Source organism: Delphinapterus leucas, chromosome 11 (genome assembly GCF_059928025.1).
Source record: "Delphinapterus leucas isolate spDelLeu-1000000601 "Yukka" chromosome 11, BTC_Dleu_Yukka2, whole genome shotgun sequence".
NCBI lineage: Eukaryota > Metazoa > Chordata > Mammalia > Artiodactyla > Monodontidae > Delphinapterus > Delphinapterus leucas.
In genome coordinates, this window is record NC_143139.1 from 25,918,313 (window position 1) to 25,945,726 (window position 27,414).

General features: G+C 41.8%; 1 protein-coding gene and 1 pseudogene across 3 annotated transcripts in view; both read right to left on the reverse strand.

The window, feature by feature from the left end:
- DENND5B (DENN domain containing 5B) overlaps nucleotides 1-27,414 on the reverse strand; it is a 212,016-nt gene that overhangs the window by 7,956 nt on the left and 176,646 nt on the right. For all 3 annotated transcript variants that reach the window (XM_089920466.1, XM_089920465.1, XM_022577900.3), the window contains 8 exons: nucleotides 15,102-15,230; nucleotides 13,157-13,278; nucleotides 10,323-10,468; nucleotides 8,344-8,462; nucleotides 7,317-7,504; nucleotides 3,493-3,575; nucleotides 3,153-3,279; nucleotides 752-926 (listed from right to left, as the gene is read on the reverse strand). In XM_089920466.1, coding sequence (XP_089776592.1) covers nucleotides 752-926; nucleotides 3,153-3,279; nucleotides 3,493-3,575; nucleotides 7,317-7,504; nucleotides 8,344-8,462; nucleotides 10,323-10,468; nucleotides 13,157-13,278; nucleotides 15,102-15,230 — 1,089 coding nt within the window. The remainder of the gene's footprint in view (nucleotides 1-751; nucleotides 927-3,152; nucleotides 3,280-3,492; nucleotides 3,576-7,316; nucleotides 7,505-8,343; nucleotides 8,463-10,322; nucleotides 10,469-13,156; nucleotides 13,279-15,101; nucleotides 15,231-27,414) is intronic.
- LOC111176888 (glucose-6-phosphate 1-dehydrogenase pseudogene) lies at nucleotides 15,237-26,600 on the reverse strand (annotated as a pseudogene).

Genomic DNA, 27,414 nt, shown 5'->3' on the forward strand with positions numbered 1-27,414 from the left:
GCTGGGGCTTCTAGGGGTTTAGAAGAAAACAAACATTGCACAGATAAAAAATCTTCTAAAGAGCTATGTGGTTCATTTCTTACAATTCTGAGAGCCGTTTTAAAATTAATGGAGTGTACAGCTCCTATGCGTCATTTAAAAAAAAGGAAGGGGTAGGAAATTGTCTTAAGGAGAAGACTTTCCATAGTAAGAATTACTTAGATAGTAAGAATTCCACAATGTATTAAAATTAAAGCAACATGGTAGCATATACACACTATACAAGCTCTATACAGGAAATATATATGTGTGAATGTGCTGGTGTGTCTAATTATCTACCAATCTACCTATTACTTATCCACCCACCTCTGGTGCAGTACTGTGTAACGGTTCAGAGCTTTGGGCTCTGGAGTGCGACTAGGTGTAAATCTTGGCTCTGCTTCTTTCTAGCTGTGTGATCTTGGGAAAGTTTGTTAACTTACCCGTGCCTCTTCTACTTTCTATTTTCTCATCTGTACAGTGGGGATATCGCTTGCTACTTCATGCAGTGGTGGTGGTAAAGTGACAGGAGGGTTAAATAAGATAATGTACGTGAAGTACTGAACATACTGCCCAACACATAGCAAGCATCCAATAAACAGGAGTCTCATAAAATTTGGTACAAAAGAAACCCACGGGAGAGCTTTGGAAGGGGCATGATCTGGTATAATCTTTTCTAAATTCTTGCTCAGCATGTGACAAAGACAGGGAAAGTCAAGAACTGGCTTAATACCGTGTTCCAAGGCAAACTAAAATCTGGAATTTGCCGTCCTTCCCAATGTTCCTGGGTGCAGTATTAATAGCATTTACATAGTGGCAGAAGGTTTTGCAGGATGATTTCTGAATGAGGACATCATCTTCATTGTCTAGAATCTGGTCAGTTGTTTCAAAATAGGCAACTGCTCTCTCTGGAGAAGGAAGTCAGAGTCATATCACAATACACATAATACTTCAAATAAAAAAAGATGAATCACTTGGTTTATTCTGGAAATACTAATGACACATTGCATTATAGCCAGTCTTAAAACCAAAACCATTACTTTATCCTGGTTTCACAATAAATTCTAGAGGCCCATGTTTCATGGTAGAACAATATGCTCCCAGGAGTTTATTTTCTAATCTAGACTGCATTCCAGACGGTTGGAAAGTTTACTCTCTTTAGAATACCTTCAAGAAATGGCAGTTGACAGCAAAGAAAAAAAACCCCATGAACTTGTCTGTTAAGACTGGAGCCTTCTAAGAGTAAGTAGCAAAGACATGGTAGCCATTGAGGTGGCGCCCTTTGCTCTAGTTATAGAATGGCTGGCTAACACTGTGCAACAAAATCCTTGAAATGGAACTGCTTCAGTAAATCTGAAGAAGAGGGACTTCCCTGGTGGTGCAGTGGTTAAGAATCCGCCTGCCAATGCAGGGGACACGGGTTCAAGCCCTGGTCCGGGAAGATCCCACATGCCATGGAGCAACTAAGCCCGGGCACCGCAACTACTGGGCCTGCGCTCTAGAACCCGTGAGCCACAACTACTGAGCCCGCGTGCTACAACTACTGAAGCCCGTGCACCTAGAGCCCGTGCTCCACAACAAAGAGAAGCCACGGCAATGAGAAGCCCGCGAACCGCAACGAAGAGTGGCCCCCGTGTGCCACAACTAGAGAAAGTCTGTGTGCAGCAACAAAGACCCAACACAGCCAAAAATAAATAAATTTATTAAAAAAAAAAATCTGAGGAAGAGTTATGTATATACATATCAGAAGCAGGAGCAGTAAGAGTCTATGCATTCCAAAAGAAAAAAAAACAGGGCTTCCCTGGTGGCCCAGTGGCTGAGAGTCTGCCTGCCGATGCAGGGGACGCGGGTTCGTGCCTCGGTCTGGGAGGATCCCGCATGCCGCGGAGCGGCTGGGCTGTGAGCCGTGGCCGTTGAGCCTGCTCGTCCGGAGCCTGTACTCCACAACAGGAGAGGCCACAACAGTAAGAGGCCCACATACCGCAAAAAAAAAAAAAAAGAAAAGAAAAAAACCCAACCCACTCTAGGGGGCCTAGCTCTGTCAACTTTCCTTTCTTTGTCTAAAAGTTATTGGATAAAATCAACTACTTCATCCAGGCCTTATTTACAAACATGAAATGATTAATTTCCCTGTGAAAGAAACTGGGAATTGTAGAAGAAGCTGCATAGCAAAATAAAGAATACAAAGTTTAGCGAGCTAGAGCAGTACATTCCAGTAGAACTTTCCATGATGATGAAAATATTCTACATCTGCAAGGTCCAATTCTACAGCCACTAGTAGGGCTGGTGTGACTGAGGGAGTGAATTTTAAACTTAATTTAAATTAAGCCAATTTAAATAGCCACATGTGACTACTGGTTACCATACTGGACAGCACAGAACTAGAGTGATCCTTTTAAAACATAGATTATATCATGTCACTCCTTAGCTCCAGGCCTTCCAAGGACTTCCCATACCATTCAGTATAAAGAACAAAGTGCTTCCAGAGGCCTAGAAGGCCCTTCACAACCGGCTCTGGCAGTAAACACCCTCTCCTCCAAATCCCAGCCCCTCTCCCTCACTCCGCTCCGGTCCCACCGACATGCCTGCTGCTCCATGCAAGGCCAAGCACAGCCCCACCCTGCTCTGCTGGGGTGCTTCTTTCAGCCTCCAGTGCCCTCTTCCCCGTATTCACAAGGCTCACTTCCCTGAAGTCTTTGCTTAATGTTACCTTGTCAACAAAGTCTATAAGCACCCCCATTAAAAGAGTGCCCCCACTCCATTTCCTTTCACCTTGCTCTATTTTTTTCCGGATCAACGATGACCTTCCAATATATCAGATGAATTGCATATCTGTTATGTTTTTGTGTATTGTTTGCCCCTACCAGATTATAAATTTGTCAACCATAGGAATTTCTGTGTTTTGTTTACTTTTATCTTTATGTATATCTTGAGCATCTAGAATACTGTTTAGAATATTGTGGACATTTATATATATTTGTTGACTGAATGAAAAGCACAGATACTGCTTATTTGATATTTACTTTTAAAAACATACACCCTTATCACTAACTTATTCACTCCAATCCCTGAGTTTGAGTTTTCTAAGAAACATTTTGATGACCTTATAACAACACACACCAGCTTTAATTTACCTATGAAGTCCCAGATGAAGACGTTCTTGTGAAAGATGCGAGCAGATTTGAAGCCATGGTGGAAAACTTGCTCAAGTGCTGCAACTAAGCCACTCTCTCCACACAGCAACACAGTGAGGCTTCCTCTCTGTGGAGCGCAACACACAGTGCCGGACAATAAGCTCTTGCTCGATGTTTAGGAAAAACACTAGAGGAACAAGTGCTGAGAGTAGCAATGAAGCATTTTTTGCAGCTATTAGAAAGCTTACAAATTAAAATTAAAGTACCTTTTATTGCCTTATGTATCATGTATAAAGCAGCTTTAAAATCCTACCATATTAAGTTTTATAGCCCATCATACCTCTTTTTCAGGTTTGTGAAAATGTTTCACAATATTGTTCACAGCTTCTCCAATTCCTTCTTGGATCTGTCCAGCATTGGGTTCTAAAAAATAATCAATAATGGCTGAATTCTCATGCAAGGGAAATAAACCAAAGTACTACAGGACATCAACTGTGCCTGCCTGTGGTGGAAACACTTCACCAGAGCAGGCTGGCTTGTCAGGGTTCCGTGAAACTTGCCTTGGCCAGTTTGGCCAAGGGAGAGGCATATTGGCACAATGGAGTAGAAACCAAGAGACCCCCAAGATTCAAATCCCAGCCTTACCACTTGCAATCCATAACCTTGGTCAAATTATCTAACTTCCTCTGAGTTTGGGCTTCTTCAATCTATAACAGGGAAAACACACACCTCTAGGGTCACAGGGAAAAGTGAATGAGATATTATGTGTAAGTCATCTGGCATGGTGCCTGTCACAAAGTGCTACTAGTCCTCAGATCTAAGGAGAGAGGTGGGAAAGACCCACAGCGTCATTCCTCAGGTACCTCTTATCCCACCTACCTCCGAGTCCTTAGTAGGCACAGACTAAGGCTTCTGGAGCTCTGAATGTCTAATTTGGATCGTGTGCTTTGCTGTTGTCTTAAAAGTAAAGGGTATATGTTTAAAGATGCCAGGTACATGGGGACACCCTGCCTCGAAGCCCAGAACTGTTTCTTTCTGGCCACTTAGTCCATCTGGGCACTGCTTCATTCTCTCAGCCAGTACTTGCTTACCTAGGCCCCCTTCCTGAGGGAGAGCTTGGTGGGTTTCTTGAATGGAATCTAAAGCACCTTTGCCTCCCAAACCCCAAGAATGACTAAAAAAAAAAAAAAAAGGAGAAAAAGACGGAAAAGAAAGAAAGGTGGTAAACAGGTTTCATCCATGGATAGAAGTAAGTAACAAGAGAAAAATTAAATAATTGGTCTTTTCTTGTAGTGATTAACTCTTAAATCAAACTCACATATCACACTATAAATGACATGCTATACAGTCTAGAATTTAAGAATCTTTAAATTCATACTGCTGGAGGATTTCTTGCATAAGACATTTTCCAGGTAAGACTCAAGTAAGTTTTCTCTATACCAATGCAAAAAAGTTGTTAAAATGGAAACCTCTTATAATTGAAGGACTGATACTGTGTCATCTCCAGCTCCTAGTAATCTTTTTACTTGTACCTTTCTCTTTTAAACATGAAGATCTATGTTGAAAGCTTTTATTCATTTCGAATGAACCCTGTGCTGATCAGCATTACTTTGAAACCAATTTAAAATGTTTAGTTCTCTAAATATCACCTTGCACACACTGTGAAAAAAACACCACGGTACCCATCTCTGAGTTTCACATTATTTAAAATTTTCTGCTTAATGAGAAAGAAAATATGACTGGAAGCGGGGGATAAGGCCTCTCAAGACATTAATACCCCATAAAATTGGACTGATTCACAAGTTGTAATAATTTGGAAGGACTGAACTGAAATCCACTTTTTAATTTTAAATCAGCATAGCTGAGGTATTACATACAATAAATTCACCAATTTTAAGTGTGTAATTTGATGAGTTTTGACAGATGTATAGACATATAACCATCACCACAAACATAATATAGAAAATTTCCATCAACCCAAAAAGTTCCCCCATTCCCCTTTTCAGTCAATCCCCTTCCCCAGCTCATAACCCCTGTCAACTGCTGATCTGTTTTTCATCGTTATTATATTGGCTTTTCCAGAATTTAATACAAATGGAATCATATAGTGTCTGGTCCTTTGTGTCTGGTTTCTCTCACCTGGCATAATAGTTTTGATTCATCCGTGATGCTAGATATATCCACAGTATTGCTGAATAGTATCCCATTGACTAGATCTACCACTATTTGCTTCTCCACTCACCAGCTGGTGGACACTGGGGTTGCTTCCATTTTGGCTATTATGAATAAAGCTGCTAGCAGCATTTGAGTACAAGTCTTGGTGTAGATATATGTATTTATTTCTTTGGGGTATATATCTAGAGTGGGACTGCTGGGTCAAGTGTATGGTTAGTATGTGTATATCTTTAAAAGAAATTGCCAAATGGTTTTTCCTTTTGCATTCCCACTGGCAATATATGAGTATTCCACTGTTCTCTACCCTTATTTTAGCTATTCTAGTGTGTGTGTGTGTTAAGTTTACTTCTGAAGGCAGAGAAGAATTATGAATACAGGGAATCATTTGAGAAAGAATAATTTTACATTTTAGACTGTATCATTCTAATAGCTAATACATTACTACGTACTAAGAAATGGATATGGAATAATAATAGCTAAGGAAACTGCTCTGTTAGTTAACTAAGGACCTCTTAGGTACCTCTTATTCTACTCATGGTTACTGTCTATAAACTGAAATAAAACCACTTCACTGATAAACTTCTGTGATTTTTCACTAAATCATACTGCCTCTTTATTAGTTTTCTGTGGTTCTGGTACTAGGTTACCACAAATTTGGTAACGTAAAAAAGCAGAAATTTATTCTCCCACAATTCCAAAGGCAAAAGTCAGAAATCAGTATCACCAGGCAGAAGCCAAGGTGTGGACAGGGCTGCACTTCCTCTGGAGGCTCAGTGGAAGAAGCTGCTCCTTGCCTCTTCAAGCTCTGGTGGCTCTGGCATTCCTTGGCTTGTGGCCGCATCACTTCAATTTCTGCCTCCATCTTTCTATTGTCTTCTCCTCTGTGTGTGTCTAATTTCCTTTTGCCTCCCTCTTATAAGAACACATGTGATTGCATTTAGGGCCTACCTGGATAATCCAGGATAATCTCCCCATCTCAAGTTCCTTAACTTAATTATATTTGCCAAGACCCTTTTTCTAAATAAAGTAACATTTACAGATCCCAGGGATTAAAATCTGATACCCCTGGGAGACATTATTCAGCCTATTAAAGACCACATTAGTATATATTAGAAGTTTATTGTACTATTCAAAATGGCATATGAACATAGTATCCTATCCACAGAATTCACTTTTTTATAGTATTTTGTTTTATCACTTCTACAGGAAGTTGGGGGTGGGGTAGGGAGAGGAATTTTTAGAATTCCTCTTAGAAAAAGGGGCTTTGGATAACTAGATGTAGGAGTACTGTAACATGTAACTGTCCTTATTCCTCCTTTAAGTTTCAGGCAAGATATTATTTCTTCATACTTCCAAAGCTTAATTAAAACATAAGCAGGCAGTTTTTGTTGGATTTTAGCATCTAAATTCTTCAGGGGCTTTTAACTATTTGTTAATGTCCTGCTTTATTTTTCCTTTTTTCTCTCCCCATTCTTTTTTTTTTTTTTAATTATTTTATTTTATTGGCCACGTTGGGTCTTTGTTGCTGCGCGTGGGCTTTCTCTACTTGTGGTGAGTGGGGGCTACTCTTCGTTGCAGTGCGCAGGCTTCTCGTTGTGGTGGCTTCTCTTGTTGCAGAGCACGGGCTTCAGCAGTTGTGGTGCATGGGCTCCAGTAGTTGTGGCACGCGGGCTCAGTAGTTGTGGCTTGCAGGCTCTAGAGCGTAGGCTAGGTAGCTGTGGCGCACGGTCTTAGTTGCTCTGCGGCATGTGGGATCTTCCCTAGCCAGGGCTCAAACCCGTGTCCCCTGCATTGGCAGGTGGATTCTTAACCACTGCGCCCCCAGGGAAGCCCTCTCTCCCCACTCTGAAAGCCTTTCTCTCAAATTAATTTTCCTCAGCTTTTTTCTTTTCAATCTCCTTACCGTAATTCATTAATACAACAGTTTTCTATGAAATGGCTACATGATGCCTGCAACATGACACACTGGAAAATAAAAAAACTATTTACTGGTAGTTTTTCCTGTCAGTGAAGTGATGCTTAGTCTCCTGGCCATGGTGGGTGATTTCTGCTGGGGTGGAGTCCGACACTGCTTCACTAGATCCTCATCTGCTGCTGATGTCATCAATTCTCCAATGAGAATTCTCTCCAGGCTTCCATCATCAATGCCTTTCCCCAGCCACCGCCCGCATGGGAACCTGGTAGGACAGAAACAAACTTCAGGATCACCAATATCTTACTAGCTTTAATTAGAATTTTTAAATGGCACCATGGGTGAAGCCCATCATTTTAGTGCCTGTGGGTTACTTTTTTCATTATGAAAAATTTCAAACACATAAAAAAGTAGAAAAGATAAGAGACACCCATATTCTTATGACTTAAACATAACATTTTGCCATATGCTTCATTTTTATTTTTTGTTAAAAGTATTTTAAAGTAAATTACAAACAAAAGGACATTTTACTCCCAAGCACTTTAGTATGAGTCTCTGAAAACTAAAGATATTCTTTCTTATATAAAGAGAATAAATTGTTATCATCAAATTAAAATAATTCTTTAATATTTTCTCATACCTCGTCTGTATTAAAATTCTGGGGTTAGTTTCAACAACAATATCTTCAAACTAGATGCTAATGTGGGAGTTAAGTCACAGGAGAAAAGAGGAGAATGTTCTCAAAGAAGAGTGCTGGCTCTGCCCAGGAGCATCCGAAAGAGCCCTTTCCTCTTACTGACATTATTTTAAGCTTCTTTTTTGTTTCCTTTTTTTTATCAGACTTCCACCAATCATTTTCAACATTTGTGGACTAAGCATTAGCAGCAAACACAATCAGTTTCTTAAAAGTATTTTGGGGACAATTTTGTATTTGGAACAAAATAACACAATTTTGTTATGACATAAACAGAAACAAAACAACCCAAAAAACTAAACTAAAATTCAGAAGGCAGCGGGAAAGCTTTGGAATGAAAATAATTCTCAAACCTTTTCTTGTCTAAAGAGTCTTAAAAGAAGTGTGAGCTCCCAAGGACATTTACTTACCTGTATGTATGTCCTGTGATTTCGTTTCTGACCATGACACAATCCACTAGCCATTTGGCTAACAGTCCTGAGTTATCGTGACCAATCTGAACAGTAGTCAGCTTCCCCAGGTTCTGGCACTGCAGGGACAGGACCACAGGTTACTCAGTACCTGATCCCTTCCTGCTACCTCTCAGCTTTAGCAGTGGTGCCATGGTTCCATCCAATTTAACGACTGCGGAGGACCCACTCTGCACAATGTGTTCTGCTGTGCACTAGAGAAAAATATTCACACCTAGTAGATCCCTTCTAATGAGACAGGAGACATAGGAACATTAACTATATCGAATGAGAGGGACTGCGCAATGCCCTAGAGTAGAGATGTAAACAGGTACTTGAAGAACACTGGGGAAAGAACGATGATTTCTAATTGGAGAACCCAGAAACATTGCAGAGTCAGTGATTTGTGCCTATGAAGGATGAGAAGACTCTCAAGAAGTGGGAAAAGGATGCTGTTTAGATTTAGTTGCAGACAGGTCAGAGAAACAATTATAGATACAAAAAATCACCAACATGACTAGTTTTCTGCTTCTAATAAAATACTAAGGCAGAACTGACTTCAAACCTCACCTAGAAGTCTTTGAAGCTGTTGTTAAAAAGAAAAAAAAACCCCAAAAAAAAACATAGTTATCAGTGTCCTTCCTGACCCATCGTGGACAAGTACAAAAGAAAGCGATGATAATAGGAGTGGTGAAAATAAATGTCAACTAAATTCTGACTTTTAAATTCTGATAAAAGATCATAGACCCCAGACATAGACCCGAGATCTGGGGTCTACCCCAGACATAGACCCCAGATCATAGACATCAGAACTATGAGTTCTCAAAGCCCTTGACGTCTTTGAATCACAGCGATCTAGGTGAGGGAGGATGGCATCTTGAATTAGTTGTGGCAGCAGAGATGGAAAGAAGTAGGCAGATGTGAGAGTCTAGAAACAGCAATGATGGGACTTACAATGCAGTTTATGTTCCGTACTTGGTAGTCGAAGAAAAGCCAAGGATTTTAATCTTTTATATACAGATGGCTGTGACCCCACTAGATAGATAGTGTCAAAATTAGCTCTTGGGCAGTGTTATGACTCTGAGTGGAAGCTGCTATACCTAGACTCCAAGGAACATGAGAACAGGACATTTCAGTTAGCACCATTTCCCTCCTGAAGCAAGAACAGCTGTTTGTCTTCTTCCTGCATGTCAGGATCAACCAGCATGTGGGCTCAAAAGTATGGAAATACGTCACCAGGTAAGACCTGAAAACTGACTACCATAGTGAAAGGTATATTTTTGCAAAATCACTTTATAAATATCACCACGTGGTCTAAAAACCAAAAGCATGGATAGCAGTTCCCCTGTCCCTTTGTCTAGGTTCAGGCAGGGTGAATTTACAGTTTGGAAGAGAACCACTGTGAGGAAAGCATTACTTGAATGTTCTCTACTTGCCAGGGTTCCGTGCTAGGCACTGGGAATTATGGAATAGGACCTGGCAAAGCCCCAAAGTGCACCATTATGAGTGGAAAAATAGAGCTTAACAATTAAAATAACAATAAAAATACAAAAATTCACGTGTTCAAGACAACTTTAGGTATATAGTCCACAAAATGATCCTGCATGCTTAATTACTCCTTTATATTATTTGACTCAAGGAAAAATGAAAAAGTGAAACTGGCATCGTTGTGTAGAACTATGTATGACACTTTGTGCTAAGAAAGGTATTAGCTGGGCTTCCCTGGTGGCGCAGTGGTTGAGAGTCCGCCTGCCAATGCAGGGGACACGGGTTCGTGCCCCAGTCCGGGAAGATCCCACATGCCGCGGAGCAGCTGGGCCCGTGAGCCATGGCCGCTGAGCCTGCGCGTCCGGAGCCTGTGCTCTGTAACGGGAGAGGCCACAACAGTGAGAGGCCTGCATACCGCAAAAAAAAAAAAGAAAGGTATTAGCTGAACTTACTTCAAAGGTCATTTCGAGGAGATTTTTGGGAATCTGCATTACTCCCGTGTCTCCTAGTTCTCCTGATACACAGATCCAAGGGTTTGATGTGATGATCGCATTGCTCAGCTTTTTGATGGGAATGATCACTGACCTATACGGAATCACTGAAAGAAAAATGCTGAAATTAATACAGAATTACAATAAAATTCTCCTGATAACAAAACAAATATACATTAAGAACTCGGCTGGCTTTCACAGATAATTTGCTTTTTAATGATCTATCAAGATGTACTTAAACAAAAAGATAGATCATAACCTCCCCCAGTCTAGAAAGATGAGGTCTGGTTTATAAGCCAAAAGTCCCAATATTTGTGGTTTCCACACATATACATCACCATGTGTACATGACATGCTTATCATCACCACTACATTTATAAACAATGTCAGGCATTATTAGCACCAGAATCTCTGAGGACATAAACAGTGACTGTGCTATATAGTGTTTTCATTGTTTTAATGTTTTTTATTAATTTTGTCCCAGAATCGAGTATAAATGAGCACGGTTACTGGTATGGTTTCATATAAAAAAAGGTGGTAGGTGACTTCTTGGATAGCATCCTCTTGTTGCTGATTTTCTTGGCCAACCCTTAAAAGCACTGCACTTCAGAACTTTCCCATCCCAGTTTTACAGTCCAATATGCAAAGCCAAGAATAATAAACAACAGCACCTCCATTCTGGACATAATATGAAGTCTATAAACTACAACTTGGAAAGGTGACTCATGTACAAGAGGTGCCCCAGGGAAAGAATCAGGATATGGAAAGGGATCTGTAAGAAATCTTTCGCCTCTGAAGGCTCTTCAAAAGGCACACCACTAGATGTCACTGTCCTATCACCATCCTTTGCTCAAATGTGGAAACCACCCAGGCATTACACATACCTCCATTTCCTTTAAAAAATGGGGATGGCTCAAACACATTAGCATATTTTTATCCCTCAGAGCCATACTTTTTTTTTGTTTTTAAAGCAGCGTAGAATCAATATTTTGGTTGGTATTCTCAGGATTTCTGTTCATTCAGCCACAAGAGAGCTAATAGAAAGCCCTCCTTGAAAGAACTACACGTAGAATTAAAAACATTTACTGGACAAGAGGCTCAGATACAGCCTCACAATAGGAGCTCATGCTTCAATGTGCTCTTAGATGAGCAAAATGAATGGGATAAATGGTTCATTTCCCTAACTTTACATAGACGACTTTCTGTTGGGTGAATAACCTCCCTTTCTGTCCTTTTATTTTGGCTGAAGGAAAGGAAAATGTCAGAGGGAAGGCCATACTTTCATGGTTTAGTAATCATGAGACTCAAATGATTTTTGAAACCGAAAGCAGAAGAGGTTAGTGCAAGATGTTATTTTAGGCCCCAGAAGCTACTTTCATTTCTTTCACTGACAAGATTAGAAAAGCTACCGAAAAAGGCCTGTTTAAGGTCAGCAGTTCTGTGGCTGCAAAGGGCTCACAGATGCACAACAATGATTTCATAAAGTAGAAAAAGAGCAATATTATTAAACTCAGAATATTTATTTCCTGAAGTATTTCGATTCCTCTAACTGAAAGAGTTCCTCAGATGAAGAGAAATCTGCATATATGGGGAGGAACTTAGGATCCTAACTCTTCTCTTTCAAAACTGTACATAACACCTTAGTTTCTAGTAAACTAATAGTAGCTTAAAAGATAATACAGGTTGTCCCAATAACCATTCCAACTCCATTTTCCCCTTGTCTGCCTCTACCAGAGACTTCGAAGGCCAAAACCTACACAACTGTGCCCAGTGAAATATTGGTGATATTTATTGAGATTTCTTAGAAAACTACGTTTTTCTAGCACAGATTCTAACCCCTCTTCCTTGGCACTCCTTCCCTCTTTGGGCTGGAGGGTAGACTGAGAACAGCCATCGCTGGAGGCGATTAGCACGCACTGATAACTGTCAAAGAGCCTGGGTCCGTGATAGCACTGTGGACTGCCTACCCCAAGACTTATCACTGTGTAAGAAAATTAAAACAACCGATTTCTTTAAACCACTATTTTCCAAGTTTCTGATACTTGCAGCTGAATAAAACTGCTGATACAAGTAAAAATTCTCCAAAGTAGGGAAGGGGACGCACTGCAACAGAATAAATGCTGTAATTCAATTTATCAAAAACACATCTCCAATCATCATTTCCTCCCTCTATAGACCTACAACACCCAGCAAGATCCTGAAGTCTTTCTGAATCTTCAAAGTTTAATGATGTTCAGTTATATAAGTTTATTATCATATACTGATTCTTTGAATTTATGTGTTTCAGGTAAGATATTGGAATATTTGTTTAATAAAACATTTTTCTTTACATCCATCCCAGTTCCTACTGCAGACTGGGTTTCCTGGGAAGCAGACTCTGAGTCAGAAATTAGCATGCAGAATGTGAGGAAGAAAGCAGGATGGGCTGAGGCAGAAACTGAGCTCTGATGCTGTGAGTGCTCAGCTGGTCCCACAGTGAGTTCTGGGACAGCCCATGGATCAGGCAGGGATGCTGGCCAGCTCTGGTAGGAGGGATAGCTTCAGGTAAGGTAGTTTTCTTTGGTGAGACACTCCCCACAGGAGCTGACAGCTGAGGGTGGTCTTCCAGCAGCATCTCCGGCTGCTGGGGCACAACCTTCATTCATAAATGGAGATGGGGTAGGGCGGGGGTGGTGGTGGATGTCACAGTGTGTGACTCACTGTACTGTGATATGTCTCGTTTTAAAAACTATAAACCCTTATTCCATTAGTCATCTGAGCAACTCTTCACTTAACAGTCAATTCTCCAGACTTACTGATAGTGGTGAACACACTGGTGAAGCAGAAATAGTCCACAGCATTGAGGGAAAGAAGATGGTAAAGAAACTGCTCTCTTTCTTCTTCACAACGTAGAAAAGCATAACGTTTATAAAGCTTCCTAGGAAAGGGTAAGACAAGCACAAAATAATAGTATAGTATATTTTTCATTCTGTCTTCCACTAAAAATAAACATTTCCACTTAGACAAACTATGGGTAGAAACTTTAATCTAGAAAGAACAGACAATTCACAAAAATGAACACATATACAGTTAATAACAAATTTAAATCTATTTAGTAATTAAAGAAATAACCTGCCATGAATCCATTTTGTGTCTCAAAGTAATAAAGATTTAAAAGTGATGACCACTGCTGATGGGGGGTGGGGGGTGGCAGTGAATAATAAAAAGTGGAACTGAAAATTTCAGAAAAGCAATTTGTTGGTAATAATTATTTTGAACCAGTCATATTCTTTGACTCATTAATTTTACTTTAAGGGCTCAGTCCTAGGGATATAATATGAAATGTGGGCAAAGATTTACTCACAAATGTCCACTTGAATATTATTTGTAAAAGTAAAAATATATCATTGTATACCCATTAAAAATAAAGTTTAGGAAGAATTTTAACAAAAACAAAACTACTACTCCCAAAAATAATAAATAACTTTTTATTAAGCACTTACATTTAAGCATTTTCCAAGTATTTTAAAATTATTAATATGTTTAATTCTCGTGACCACGAGAGGTAAGTCTATTAGCATTCTCCTTTTATAGATGAGGAAAACAGAGATACAGTGAAGTTAAGTATCTTGTCTAAGGCTATTCAAATAGTGCATAGTAAAGGTAGTATTTGAACACAGGCATTCAGATTTCAGAGGCTAAATCCTTACGATATAGAAAATGTTATGGTATAATATTAAGCCAAAAAAAGATGATGCTGAATTGCAAATATAGTATAATCTTAACTAAGAGAACATGTACAGAAGTACAGAAGAAAACATGTGAAATACTTAGTAGTCACCTTTATGTAGTAAGATTTTAAATGATTATCATTTTCTTCTTGTACTTTGGCCACAAAGGGCAAGTGACTTATGGGTGGGGATAAGGTGTGGGGAGAGTAATCAGTTTTAAGAGAACAAGGTCAGGTTCACAGACTGTACTTCACATCACGCACTCTTTATCAAACCTATTCTTTGGACATTAAGACTCATCCTAAAAAAAAAAAAAAAAAAAAAGACTCATCCTAAAATGCTCCAGAGAGTAACTTAACCCAACAGTGATATGTACAAATGCAAAATCACAAAAAGAATTGGGTTTTGGTGGCATTCCAACACTGTCACGTTTGAGGTCTCTGTTGAATTCTTTGCATACCTTTGGTCTAGAGAGCTCAAAGTCCTCAACCTTCAAATTAGTTCTACTATACATATTAGCTGGATGGCGCATTTCATCCAAGGTTTCTTGATGGGGTAAAGGGAAACTATCAAAACAGTTAACAATTAACTAATATGCACTTGACTGGTTTCCTGGCTCTAAACTACTAAATGTAAGTATTAGCAAGACTCTCAGAGAAGCCCTTTCCTGTGGACCTTTTTATTTTTTTACCACTCCTGGTTTTGTTGTGACCTTTACAATATGATATATGGTTTACATAAATTCCACCCATCTTTTGGATGTTACTCTCAGCTGTGGGACTATTAGCTTTTGTTCTGAACAGAGTAGCACAATCTGCCCCTTGGCTCTGAAATCTGTACCCTCCCAGATATAATCAAATAGGAGGTCATGACACAGAGTTTCTGAAGCATGTGCCTGTTAGAAAGGAAGAGTTCATGTGCAGAGGAGTCAGCAACTCAGGCTGAAGAAACCAGCGTGTCAGCCTATGCAATGTATGTTGTAAGCACACAGGTCACAGAAACAGAAATGCCTCAAGAGGCCATCTCTTACTTTGTGAGCAGTTGGTTAGAGAGCAACTGCTTGAGATGCTGGGACAAGAGCTTCTTTTCTAGAGACAATCTTATCCATGCTCGAGCTCGTCCGACATCAGTCTTGATCTCACTCATGTTTTGAATATGCCTAAAGAATAGTAAAACAGCAAAGATGTAAATCCTAAGGCTAACCTTGAACTGGAAAAGAAATGAAGAGTTACAGCACCTTGCACAGAAAAGTTATTTTGTACTTAGAGGAAGCAACAGGCAACACACAATTTATGTTGATTAAACTTCAAGTGTTCCACCTGAATCACGAAATTAGTCCAACATCAGAATTACCATTACAACACGAGCACACAGGCAATATCCTAAGATACAGCATTTAACACTCATTCACACTTTCAGGTTTTATTTATTCTTGTTTCAGGCTCATAGATACCTATAAACGGGCACTTGCTTATTCCTGACACTCAGAAAAATAAAAGCAATAAAACAGGCTGAATATTCAAGTTCTTATTCAGAATAATTGTTCTACAGTTGAAGTATCTGCTACAACTTTAATCCACTGAATCGTTTTTCAAATTGCCCTGACAACATATGGAAAATATGAAATCGCATTTTCTATGGCATTAGAATACAAGCTGTACTATACTAATAAATTCAAAATTCTTAAAAATTTGAGAGACTTAGGAAATTGTGTGGCCACAAACAAACAGTGTGGTCAACCCCCAAATGAATGTTACATATATGTATATATTAGTATTCTGTGTAGAAATTGATGCCATACCTAGCAGGACTGAATTTATCTAATGATTCTCCTCCTAAGGAGAAAGAAGGATTGAGCAGAAAGGACAAGCCTAAGGGACAGGATAATTATAGAACCACTACAATGACTCACTGAAAAGTCTTTGTGATTGTGACCCACCAACCCTTCCTTTGATTTTTTTTTTTTTTAATGTACAGAATGACTCATCTCAGCTGTAATAAATATTGCAACAAACCCTTTTCTCTGATGATTCCAAGCATTCAGAGTAAGGAATATCCTCCCAGTAAAACACGCACATTCTCTTTTCCCCCCTAGTTTTATTGAGGTATAACTGATACACGGCACTGTATAAGTTTAAGGTGTACAACATAATGATTTGACTTATACAGATCATGAGGCCTATCACTTCCCTTCCCTGTGGCTCCTAACTCCAGGCCTCTGGAAGAAGCCAGGATAGATGAAGAGCCACTCTCCTTCCTTCCACTGGGGCTCAGTCTTGTGGACAGAAGCTGGCTCAGTGGTGGCTGGGGATGGTCACAGCACGACTCTCCAAGGCTTGGTGGTTGAGGAATGTAGCTGGGCCCAAGGCAGCAGTGGCACAGGGTGGCCTAGGCCCGGGGCTGGTAATGTGAGGCTGACGTTTATGGTCCCGAAGTCCTCCTGAAGTGGGGTCAGACAGTGGGAAGGACAGAGAGACAGGGCCAAGGTGGGTGGGAGTGGGGACCAGGTGCTCAGGGCTCAGAGCTTGTGGGAGTTCACCCCTTGTAGGTCCCCTTGTATGGGAAGCCCACTCTCTTCATCAGCTCATTTGCCTCTGTGGGGCCTCAGCTGCTGTAGATGTAGGGGATGGGCTGGGGCTACTCCCATTCGATCTGGCGCAGCAGTGGTGTGAAGATGCACCAGGCCTGCTGGAGCTCATCACTGCACATAAAGTGCGTCTGGCTCCCAAAGAAGATGTCCAGGATGAGGCGCTCATATGCATCTGGGAGCTTCACGTTCTTGTATCTGCTGCCATAGGTCAGGTTCAGCATCGACTCCTCATGGTTGAAGAACATGCTGGGCTTCTTGGTCATCATCTTGGTGTACATGGCCTCGTTGGGCTGCACGCGGATCGCCAGCTTGCTGTGCTTGCACTGCTGCTGGAAGATGTCACCGGCCACGTCTCGGAACTGCAGAGGCACCTCAGCTTTGTGCTCATTCAGGGCTTTGCTGTAGCGCAAGATGAAGGGCACCTGTCCCACCTCTCGTTCCCCACATAGAGGATGACAGCTGCAAAGGTGGCGGTGGTGGAGCCGCAGGGCACCATGGGGTCGTCCAGGTACGCTTTGGTGGCCTCACCTTCTCCGTTGGGGTTCCCCACGTACTGGCCCAGGACCACATTGCTCGCCTGCACCTCTGAGATACATTTCAACATCCTGACCTCTCATCACGGACGTCATCTGAGTCGGTGGAGACGGGCTTCTCCATGGTCACCAGACACACCATCTGCAGGATCTGACTTTCCATCACATCTCAGAGGATCCCAAAGTCATTGAAGTAGCCCCAGCAGCCCTCAGTGCCAAAGGACTCCTTGAAGGTGAGAATGACGTAGGACATGTTGTCACAGTTCCAGATGGGGCCGAAGATCCTGTTGGCAAACCTCAGAACCATGAGGTTCTGGGCCATCTCCTTGCCCATGTAGTGGTCGATGCGGCAGATTTGGTCCTCGTGAAACAGGGAGGAAATGTGGTTGGAACTCTGCAGGTTCCTCCCAAAGGGCTTCTCCATAATGATACAGTTCCAGCCTATCTGGCTCATGCAGGTCTTGTGGATGTTCTTGGTGACAGCCTCATAGGCTTTGCGGGGAAAGGCCAGGCAGAAGAGGCGGTTGGCTTACGTACCCTGGTGGAGGGTGTTCATGTGGCTGTTGAGGCGCTCATAGGAGGCTGCATCATCATAATGGCCAGTCACATAGGAGTTGCCGGCAAAGAACTCCTCCAGCTTGGGCTTCTCCTCTGGGGTAGCTTTGATGAATAGCTCGCTCCACTTGCGTGTATTGGCCACTGTGAGGTGGGAGAGGGCGTAGCCCATGATGAAGGTATCTTCTGGCAGAAGGCCACCCCAGAACAGCCACCAGATGGTGGCGTAGATCTTCCTCTTGGCCAGGTTGCTGGATGCGCCCATGATGATGAAGATATGTGTATCAAACTGGTGGAAGGAATCACTTTGGTACAGCTCTTCCCATAGTATCCCACACACCTGGGTCTGGTTCAGAGCCACCTGCTCTGCCATGATGCTCTCTGTGCTGGTTGCCGGGCTGCGGGTCACCTGTGGTCCCCAGCACTGCTGTTCCATGTCCTGGATGCCTCGTGAGTGCCCGTACATCTCCATACTGTTCACGCAGGTCCACATCCCCGACCCACCCTGCCCCCGCAATTTGGCTTTCTCGCCAGCCCTGGGCAGAAGGGCTCCACTTCTGCAGTGTGGTCATGCCCCTCGACCCCATTTGTAGGCAGGCCTTCTGCAGCCCCACCCCCTCACCTCCTCGCCCCCTGGCCATTGGTCACCTGCTCAGGTCAAACCAGCCCCATTAGGCAGCCTCGTTGTGGCTCCTCCCCCAGCAGGGGCAGGGTGGCTCGTCTGGCTGCTCGGGCTTCCCGTCTGGGGCAGCCTCCCTTGCGTCTGATCAAACACTCTCGATAAAATGTAAAGCATTATCACATCACACAAGTGAGGCTTAAAGAGATGGCTTAAAAACAAGTCAGAATGAGGAAATAAAAGAAAATTCTGTTGCCGTTTTGTTAACCAACCTCACCTCTAAGAATATTTTTCAGAAATTATGACAGACAATTTATCTTTAAAGGGCTAATACCATTACACACGGTCGTGAACGGAGAAAGCTGGTGTCAGGCAAGTTCCGCTTAGACCCTGGTTCTGGTGGTGGCGGCAGTGGTGGGATGACCCACACGGGCACCTCCAAAATGAGCCTAGGAAACAGCACTGGCTGTTCCTCAACTACTGACATTGCCCAAATGATGACACAGTTGACTAAAAGCAACAAGGGGGAAATGCTCAGGTATTTACCACTTAAAGTTCCACAGTATGTACAAGGTCCCCCCATGAGTGCAGTGCCAGGTTAGAGCTCACATGATCCAGGAATACCAAGTTGATCAAAGTGTATCCACCAGAAATGAATCTATATGAGGTTTGGTAAGTACGTATGTTGTATAATCTTTCCCTAAGTGTTCTTCCTACTCTAAAACAGTAAAGTCTACTGAAATTAGTTTCATGCTGGTCGTAAGTATCTGGAGACATGACAGGTGAAGAATGTCAAAATGGGAAATAAGTATTTGAAAAACAATGTTATGTTAAAGGAAAATGGGAAGGATTGGAATACATAAAGTGAAACCTCTTTTATTTAGGTGGCTATCAGCACTCCCATCATAAAAATGTTTGCACTAATTTTTGTTTATTTGTTTTTTTGTGTGTTCTTTTTGGCAGGAAGCATGGGAATCAGAAGATGAGGCCACCAGATTCTTCTCCTCAAGCCCCTTGTTCACTGGCACCAGGGAAATTACTCTGCCTAAAATATTGCCTCCTAATGTAATTCCTTTGTCCCAGAATATTCAAAAGCTCACGGGATATAGCCTGAACTGCTCAGGCCTGCATTCAAGGCCCATTACCCCTTGGCCTCAACATATTTTCCTATTAAAAAATTCTATTCCAAGCAGTTAACTTATAAGACTCTGTATTTTATTACCTGAAGTACTTATTCTCTTCTAGCTTCCTTATTTGATTCTATTCATGTTTGAAATCCCAGCTCCTAGAAAGTTTTCCTTGACCATGACAGCCTTCAATGACCTCTCTAATTTACGGAATTCTATAGTCTGATTTGCATTTATTGTGCATTACTACTTTTATCATTTTTTCTTGGTATACATTTTTCTCAGCTTGACAAAAGCTCCCTGAGAATGAGGAGCCCAATACTTCTTACTAGCCTTGAATCCTTCTTTGCTCCCTCTAGGGCCTAGTGTATATAAAATGCTAAAAAAATTCTGTTGCTTTGTAAATCTATATCTAATTTTATCCTTTAAAACAATTTTATGTGTTGTGTTATTCAACTTTAAATCTATTAAAATTTTTTCTGTGTAGTTATACCATTTGAATCTTTTTTTTTTCAGTACGCGGGCCTCTCACTGTTGTGGCCTCTCCCATTGCGGAGCACAGGCTCCGGACGCACAGGCTCAGCGGCCATGGCTCACGGGCCCAGCTGCTCCGCGGCATGTGGGATCCTCCTGGACCAGGGCACGAACCCACGTCCCCTGCATCGGCAGGTGGACTCTCAACCACTGCACCACCAGGGAAGCCCCCATTTGAATCTTTTTAATTGGAATAATTTATTATAGGTAATTACAATGATACTCAGCATAGTATTATACAAGTATTACTTCTAAAATAGATCCTGGGGACTTCCCTGGTGGCACAGTGGTTGGGAGTCCACCTGCCGATGCAGGGGACACGGGTTTGATCCCTGGTCTGGGAGGATCCCACATGCCGTGGAGCAGCTGGGCCCGTGTGCCACAACTACTGAGCCTGTACTCTACAGCCCACAAGCCACAACTACTGAGGCCACGTGCCACAACTACTGAGCCCATGCGCCTCAACTATTGAGGCGCACGTACTCTAGGGCCCGCATGCTGCAACTACTGAGCCCGCATGCTGCAACTACTGAAGCCCGTGTGCTTAGAGCCCATGCTCCGCAATAAGAGAAGCCACTGCAATGAGAAGTCCACGCACTGCAATGAAGAGTACACCCCACTCGGTGCAACTAGAGAAAGCCCGTGCACAGCAACGAAGACCCAATGCAGCCAAAAATAAAAATTAAAATAAAATAGATCCTGTTAATTCACAGAAAAGCAAACATGGTGTGGTTTAAATAGCTTATTTATTTGATTTGTTTCCAACCCTGGTACAAAGCTTTCTAGTTTTTATGTATTCTGCCTTATCTGATTGTCACAATAACTAGTGAGAGGGAGACCATCATTATTTCACTTCAAAAATGAGTAAACTGAGATTCATCAAGACTAAGTGACCCACCCAAGGTCACAGAAATAGTACATATTCTAGAGATGCCACCCATTTTTTACCAATCATTTCTTCCTGGTACTCACATTCTTGGAGTAGCTCTCCTTCTACAGACCCAGAAGAACCAGAAGCAACAACTTCAGGTACCACCATGACGATGCTCCTTATCCTTCAGCTAGAACTGAATGGATAAGCAGCATCTGCCTGATCTAAGCTGAGCCAATCAGATTTTCTCTCAGAAACTGGAAATTAGTACACTGAAAAACCAAGTTCGTTTTTGTTGAATGCTTAAATAAGGGATGTTAAGGCCAGGGCTTGGGAGAGCATGTTCACAGTAAAGCAGAAAAGGAGGGAAAGGGACAGAGGGGAGAAGAAGCAGCAGAAATGGAGGGAAAAGCAGGGACAATTTGCTTCTTCTGAGATGGAGAGTAACCTTGGACAAAACTGTTTCCAATCCAGCCACAGTTCTTGTGCTTGGATTCTGGAAAATACCCTCATGTATCTCCCATAAATCCTCCTTTCTGCTGAAGCTAGTTTGAACGGGCTTCTGTTCCCTAAAACTGAATGATTCCTGAGAGTGGCAGCAACTAAATTTGAATCCACATTTCCTGAGTCCAAAACTGGTGCTTATTTCACTGTATCACCAATGAAACACAATAATATTTATTAGAGAGATTAAGGAATTAGCCAATTTTAGTGTGAGCCCACATTCTGTATAGTCATAAAAATTCCTCAAATATTCCTTCTGAGGGTAACAAAATCAATCGTGACTATTTAACTTTAGTGTAGAATAAAGCCAGATGCTCACAGCTCATATGCAGACATTAGTTATAAAAAGATAAAGTGAGTAGCCAATTTACCCTCAAGTAATTTATTCCCATCGTAAACCAGATATTTCTAGGGTTTACTCAGATATCCTGTTCATTTGTTTACATATTCAGAATATCTATACTTGGATTATAGTACTCACAATCTCCTCAATCATGTAATGTTCTACTATGCCCCTCATTATTAATTGCATTTTGTCATTAAGAATAAAAGTTGGGGAACTTCTCTGGTGGCGCAGTGGTTAGCAATCCGCCTGCCAATTCTGGGGACACGGGTTCGAACCCTGGTCTGGGAAGATCCCACATGCCGCGGAACAACTAAGCCTGTGTGCCACAACTACTGAGCCTGCACTCTAGAGCCCGAGAGCCACAACTACTGAGCCCGTGTGCCTAGAACCTGTGCTCCGCAACAAGAGAAGCCACTGCAATGAGAAGCCCGCACACCGCAATGAAGAGTAGCCCCTGCTCACGGCAACTAGAGAAAGCCCGTGCTAGTTTGAATGGCTAGATGATATATGCACAGCTACTCTGGAAAGAAATTGGTAATAATGGTAACGGCATGGTAATACTCCTCTTTTATAAGTAGACAACGACTTGTACAATTATTAATATTTACTGTCCCAAGCCTTTCTCTTTGGAAGAAAAGAATCATTCTATAACTGACAGTATGGTGATACTTGGCATCTATGAAGGTCCTGGGGAGTTGTCAGAGATAACAGGGGATAGCCTGTAGACATGTCTGGACTCATGCCAGCTGCTAAGCAATCTGGTACCAAGACACTTGACAACTATGAGGACTCAAAGTCTCTACACTGCCAGTGGCTTTGCTTCAAGAGAGAAATGTGGGAAACAGGAGGTACTGTCAGGGAATGTGCCCCACAGAATGTGTGAACTCAGATATCTTTGCTACCTAATCTTTAAAAAACAAGTTTTTAAGTGCCCATAGTGAAAGAAACAGAAGTTTAGAAATATTACTTGGGTGTTTCTCTTTAAGGAAAAGCATCTACATCAACTATCACGCTAGCAACTAGGGATTACAATGAAGTACTTGCCAAGAACTTGGAAACAGAAATAAGCCCGTGCACTGAGAGTTAAAGTAAACGTATCAAGAATAAGAACAACAATACATATAAAGTTATCTTAAAGAGGCAGAATGAAGCAGAGAAAAGGGAGAGAGAACCACAGGCAGTGTTTCTGCAGGGCCTTTCTGAGATGACATCAGTCCCCTTAGTATGAGGATCAATGGCATGGAGCTGGGTGATCAGGCATCCATATCTCTGCTCCTGAGGACAGCAAGTAGACTTCTGATTTTGATCTAGCTTCCAGGCAGAGCCTATCTTTATCAATGAAAGAATATCCAGTCCTGGGGCTTCCCTGGTGGCGCAGTGGTTGAGAGTCCGCCTGCTGATGCAGGGGACACGGGTTCATGCCCCGGTCCGGGAAGATCCCACATGCTGTGGAGCGGCTGGGCCCGTGAGCCATGGCCTCTGAGCCTGCACGTCCGGAGCCTATGCTCCACAATGGGAGAGGCCACAACAGTGAGAGGCCCGCGTACCGCAAAAAAAAAAAAAAAAAGAATATCAAGTCCTCTGGTTAAGGAAATAATAAATTGGTTTAACTGGCTTCCTGTGACCATGCCCTTACCTGGTCATAGATGACTAGACAAGAGTGGACAGATGACCCAAGTTCAGCCTATTATTATTATTATTATTTTTTGTATGATCAAGCAATTCCATTTTTGGGTACACACCCAAAAGAACTAAAAGCAGGAACTCAAACACATATTTGTACACTCACATTCATAGCAGCACTATTCAAAACAGCCAAAAGGTGGAAACAACCCAAATGCCCATCGATGAATGAGTGGAATAACAAAATGTGGTATATACATACACCGGAATACTATTCAGCCTAAAAAAGTAAGGAAGTTCTGATACATGCTGTAACACGGATGAACCACAAAAATACTATGCTAAGTGAAACGAACTAGACACAAAAAGCATGATTCCACTTATATGAGGTACCTAGAATAGTCAAATTCACAGTGACAGGAAATAGAACAGTGGTTACCAGGGGCTTGAGGAGCTATTGTTTAATGGGTACAGAGTTTCAGTTTACAATGACAATAAGTTCTGGAGATGGACAGAGGTAACGGTTGTACTACTGCAAATGTACTTAATGCCACTGACTATACACATAAAAATGGTTAAAATGGTAAATTTTATGAGATATATATTTTACCCCATTTTTTTAAAAAGCCATAGAAAAATGTTAGTGGTAGAATCTAGGTTGTGGGTATATGGATGCATTCATTATAAAATCTTTTGACTTGGCTGTATATTTAAAATTTTTAATAATAAAATCTTAGGGAAAAACCCTAGGAAGTCAGCTTGTCTTTTCTCGGCAATGCCTTTCTACCATACTAGACACCTTTTGAAAGCAATCAACCAGTTAAGTTTTATTAAAAGTATCTATCATTTGGCTAAAACATCACTTTAGGGTACCCAGGGGTCTTTTTCAGGCAAAGTCTGAAAATTAAAAGCCAAAGTAACCCTTAAGCGAGAAGTCATAGGAAATCAACTTTTTGTTGAGTATCCTGAACAAATATAGACTATTCAAGGTTATACTAAATTATATTTAGGGTGATGTGCACCCATACACTACTGCCAACTTGTTTGTGCCTAGTCACACCTGGCATTTTTTCTGATGACAAGGCAAAGGCTGAGGACTTGAATCTAGTTAGAAAGAGACATGAACTGTGTCAGGAAACCTTAATTCTAGTTCCATTTCTGCTGTTAGTTGGCTATATATATGGTCTTAGACTTTATCTGCCTGCGCCTGAGTTTCCACATATATAAAAGGAAGAAGCTAAGCAATATGACTTCTCAAGTTTCTTCTATATTCTAAATTTTAAATTGATTAGTAAAAAGTACCTCAGCAATCACCACCTTTCTAAATCTTCAAAACTGTAACCAATGTAATTCAGTAACAGTTTGGCTATAAGGAGATATATATATATATATATATGTGTGTATATATATACACATGTATATACGTTAAACACACACACACACACATACACGTGAACACACACACACATTCTCTTACCCACACTCAAAGAGATTAAAATATGGCAAATCCTTCATCTAACAAATATTAATTGAGCACCAATTATGTGCCACTCTGTTAACACTAACTTGCAATTCAACAGTTTCCCATGTCAGATAGATTCTCTTCTCTCATGAAGTTCATAAGTAGCATTAGAAAAACAAACAAGCAAATAAGTGCTATTATGCAAAGAATTAAAATAAGGGAATTTGAGAGCCTGCATGCAGCAACTAAGGAGACTATGAGCTACAACTAAGGAGCCTGACTGCCACAACTAAGGAGCCCGGCTGCTGCAACTAAGACCCAGCGCAACCAAATAAATAAATAAATATTTTTTTAAAAAATAGGGGAATTTGAAAGAGAGTGACTGGATTGCTGCTGTAGACCAGGTGGTCAGGGATGGCTAGTGGGAGGAAGTGACATTTGAACCAAGAGGCAAATGACAAGAAGGGCCTTAGCTGTGGAGATTCTATGGGGGTAGGACTCAGGGAAAAGCTATCAGGTGAAGGGAACGGGTAAAGAAGGCCCCAGGGCAGGAAACAAGTTTGGCATGCTGGAGGAAATAAAGAAGAGAGAGTGATAGGAAATAATACTGCAGTCAGACAGGCGTCAGATCAAGTAGGGCCCTGCCAGTCAGGGTAAGTGATTTGCACTTTATTCTAGGATCACCATATTAGCAGTGAGGAGGATGAATTACAGTAGGGCAAGCACTGAAATATGCGGACCATGATGTAATCCAGGAGAGAAATTTTAGGGGCTTAGACTAGAGAGGTGACAGCTCACTGATCTAACATTCAAAGGAAGAGGTGAGCAGCAGTTGTACCAAGAATTATACCCCTGGATAATAAGCTATCTACTCCTGGGACTTCCCTGGTGGTCCAGTGGCTAAGACTCTGTGCTCCCAATGCAGGGGGCCCGGGTTCAATCCTTGGTCAGGGAACTAGATCCCACATGCCAGAACTAAGCCTTTGCATGCCACAACTAAAAATCCCATGTGCTGCAACTAAAGATCCCACATGACACAACGAAGATCACTGGTGCCTCAACTAAGACCTGACACAGCCAAAAAAATTTTAAAAACAACAGGGACTTCCCTGGTGGCGCAGTGGTTAAGAATCTGCCTGCCAACGCAGGGGACGTGGGTTTGAGCCCTGGTCCAGGAAGATCCCACATGCTGCGGAGCAACTAAGCCCGTGTGCCACAACTACTGAGCCTGCGCTCTAGACCCTGCAAGCCACAACTACTGAGCCCGCATGTCACAACTACTGAAGCCCACATGCCTAGAGCCTGTGCTCCACAACAAGAGAAGCCACCGCAACGAGAAGCTCGCGCATTGCAACGAAGAGGAGCCCCCGCTCGCCGCAACTAGAGAAAGCCCGTGCGCAGCAACGAAGACCCAACGCAGCCCAAAACAAATAAATTAATTAAAATAAATAAATTAAAAAAAAAAAAACAACCGCCAGAAAACAGTATTAAAAAAAAATAAGCTATCTACTCCATAGCTATAATAATAACAGCCCTTAGACATTTACTTTGTACCAGGCCTGGTTTAAAAAAAAAAATACGCAGGCTTCCCTGGTGGCGCAGTGGTTGAGAATCTGCCTGCCAATGCAGGGGACACGGGTTCGAGTCCTGGTTTGGGAAGATCCCACATGCCGCGGAGCAACTAGGCCCGTGAGCCACAACTACTGAGCCTGCGCGTCTGGAGCCTGTGCTCTGCAACAAGAGAGGCCACGACAGTAAGAGGCCCGCGCACCGTGATTAAGAGCGGCCCCCGCTCGCTGCAACTAGTGAAAGCCCTCGCACAGAAACGAAGACCCAACACACCCAAAAGTAAATAAATAAATAAATAAATTTACTAACAAACAAACCAAAAAAAAACGCAAACACACACACATTTTTTGGAAATAATTTGATTTACAAAAATGTTCTAAAAGTAGTACACCGTATGCTAACACATATATATGGAATCTAAGAAAAAAAACCAAAAGGTCATAAAGAACCTAGGGGTAAGACAGGAATAAAGACACAGACCTGCTGAGAGAACGGACTTGAGGATATGGGGAGGGGGAAGGGTAAGCTGTGACAAAGTGAGAGAGTGGCATGGACATATATACACTACCAAACGTAAAATAGATAGCTAGTGGGAAGCAGCTGCATAGCACAGGGAGATCAGCTCGGTGCTTTGTGACCACCTAGAGGGGTGGGATAGGGAGGGTGGGAGGGAGGGAGACGCAAGAGGGAAGAGATATGGGAACATATGTATATGTGTAACTGATTCACTTTGTTATAAAGCAGAAACTAACACACCACTGTAAAGCAATTATACTCCAATAAAGATGTTAAAAATAATAATAAAAAAAATTAAAATAAAAGTAGTACAGAGTTCCTGTATACACAGCTTCCCTTAATGTTGACATCTTACATAACCAAACTAAGACATTCACATTGGTACAACACTATTAATTGAACTACAGACTGATTTCACCAGTTTTTCCACTTATGTTCTTTTTCTGTTCTAGGATCTAATCCAGCAACCCTATTGCACTTGGTTGTCACCTCCT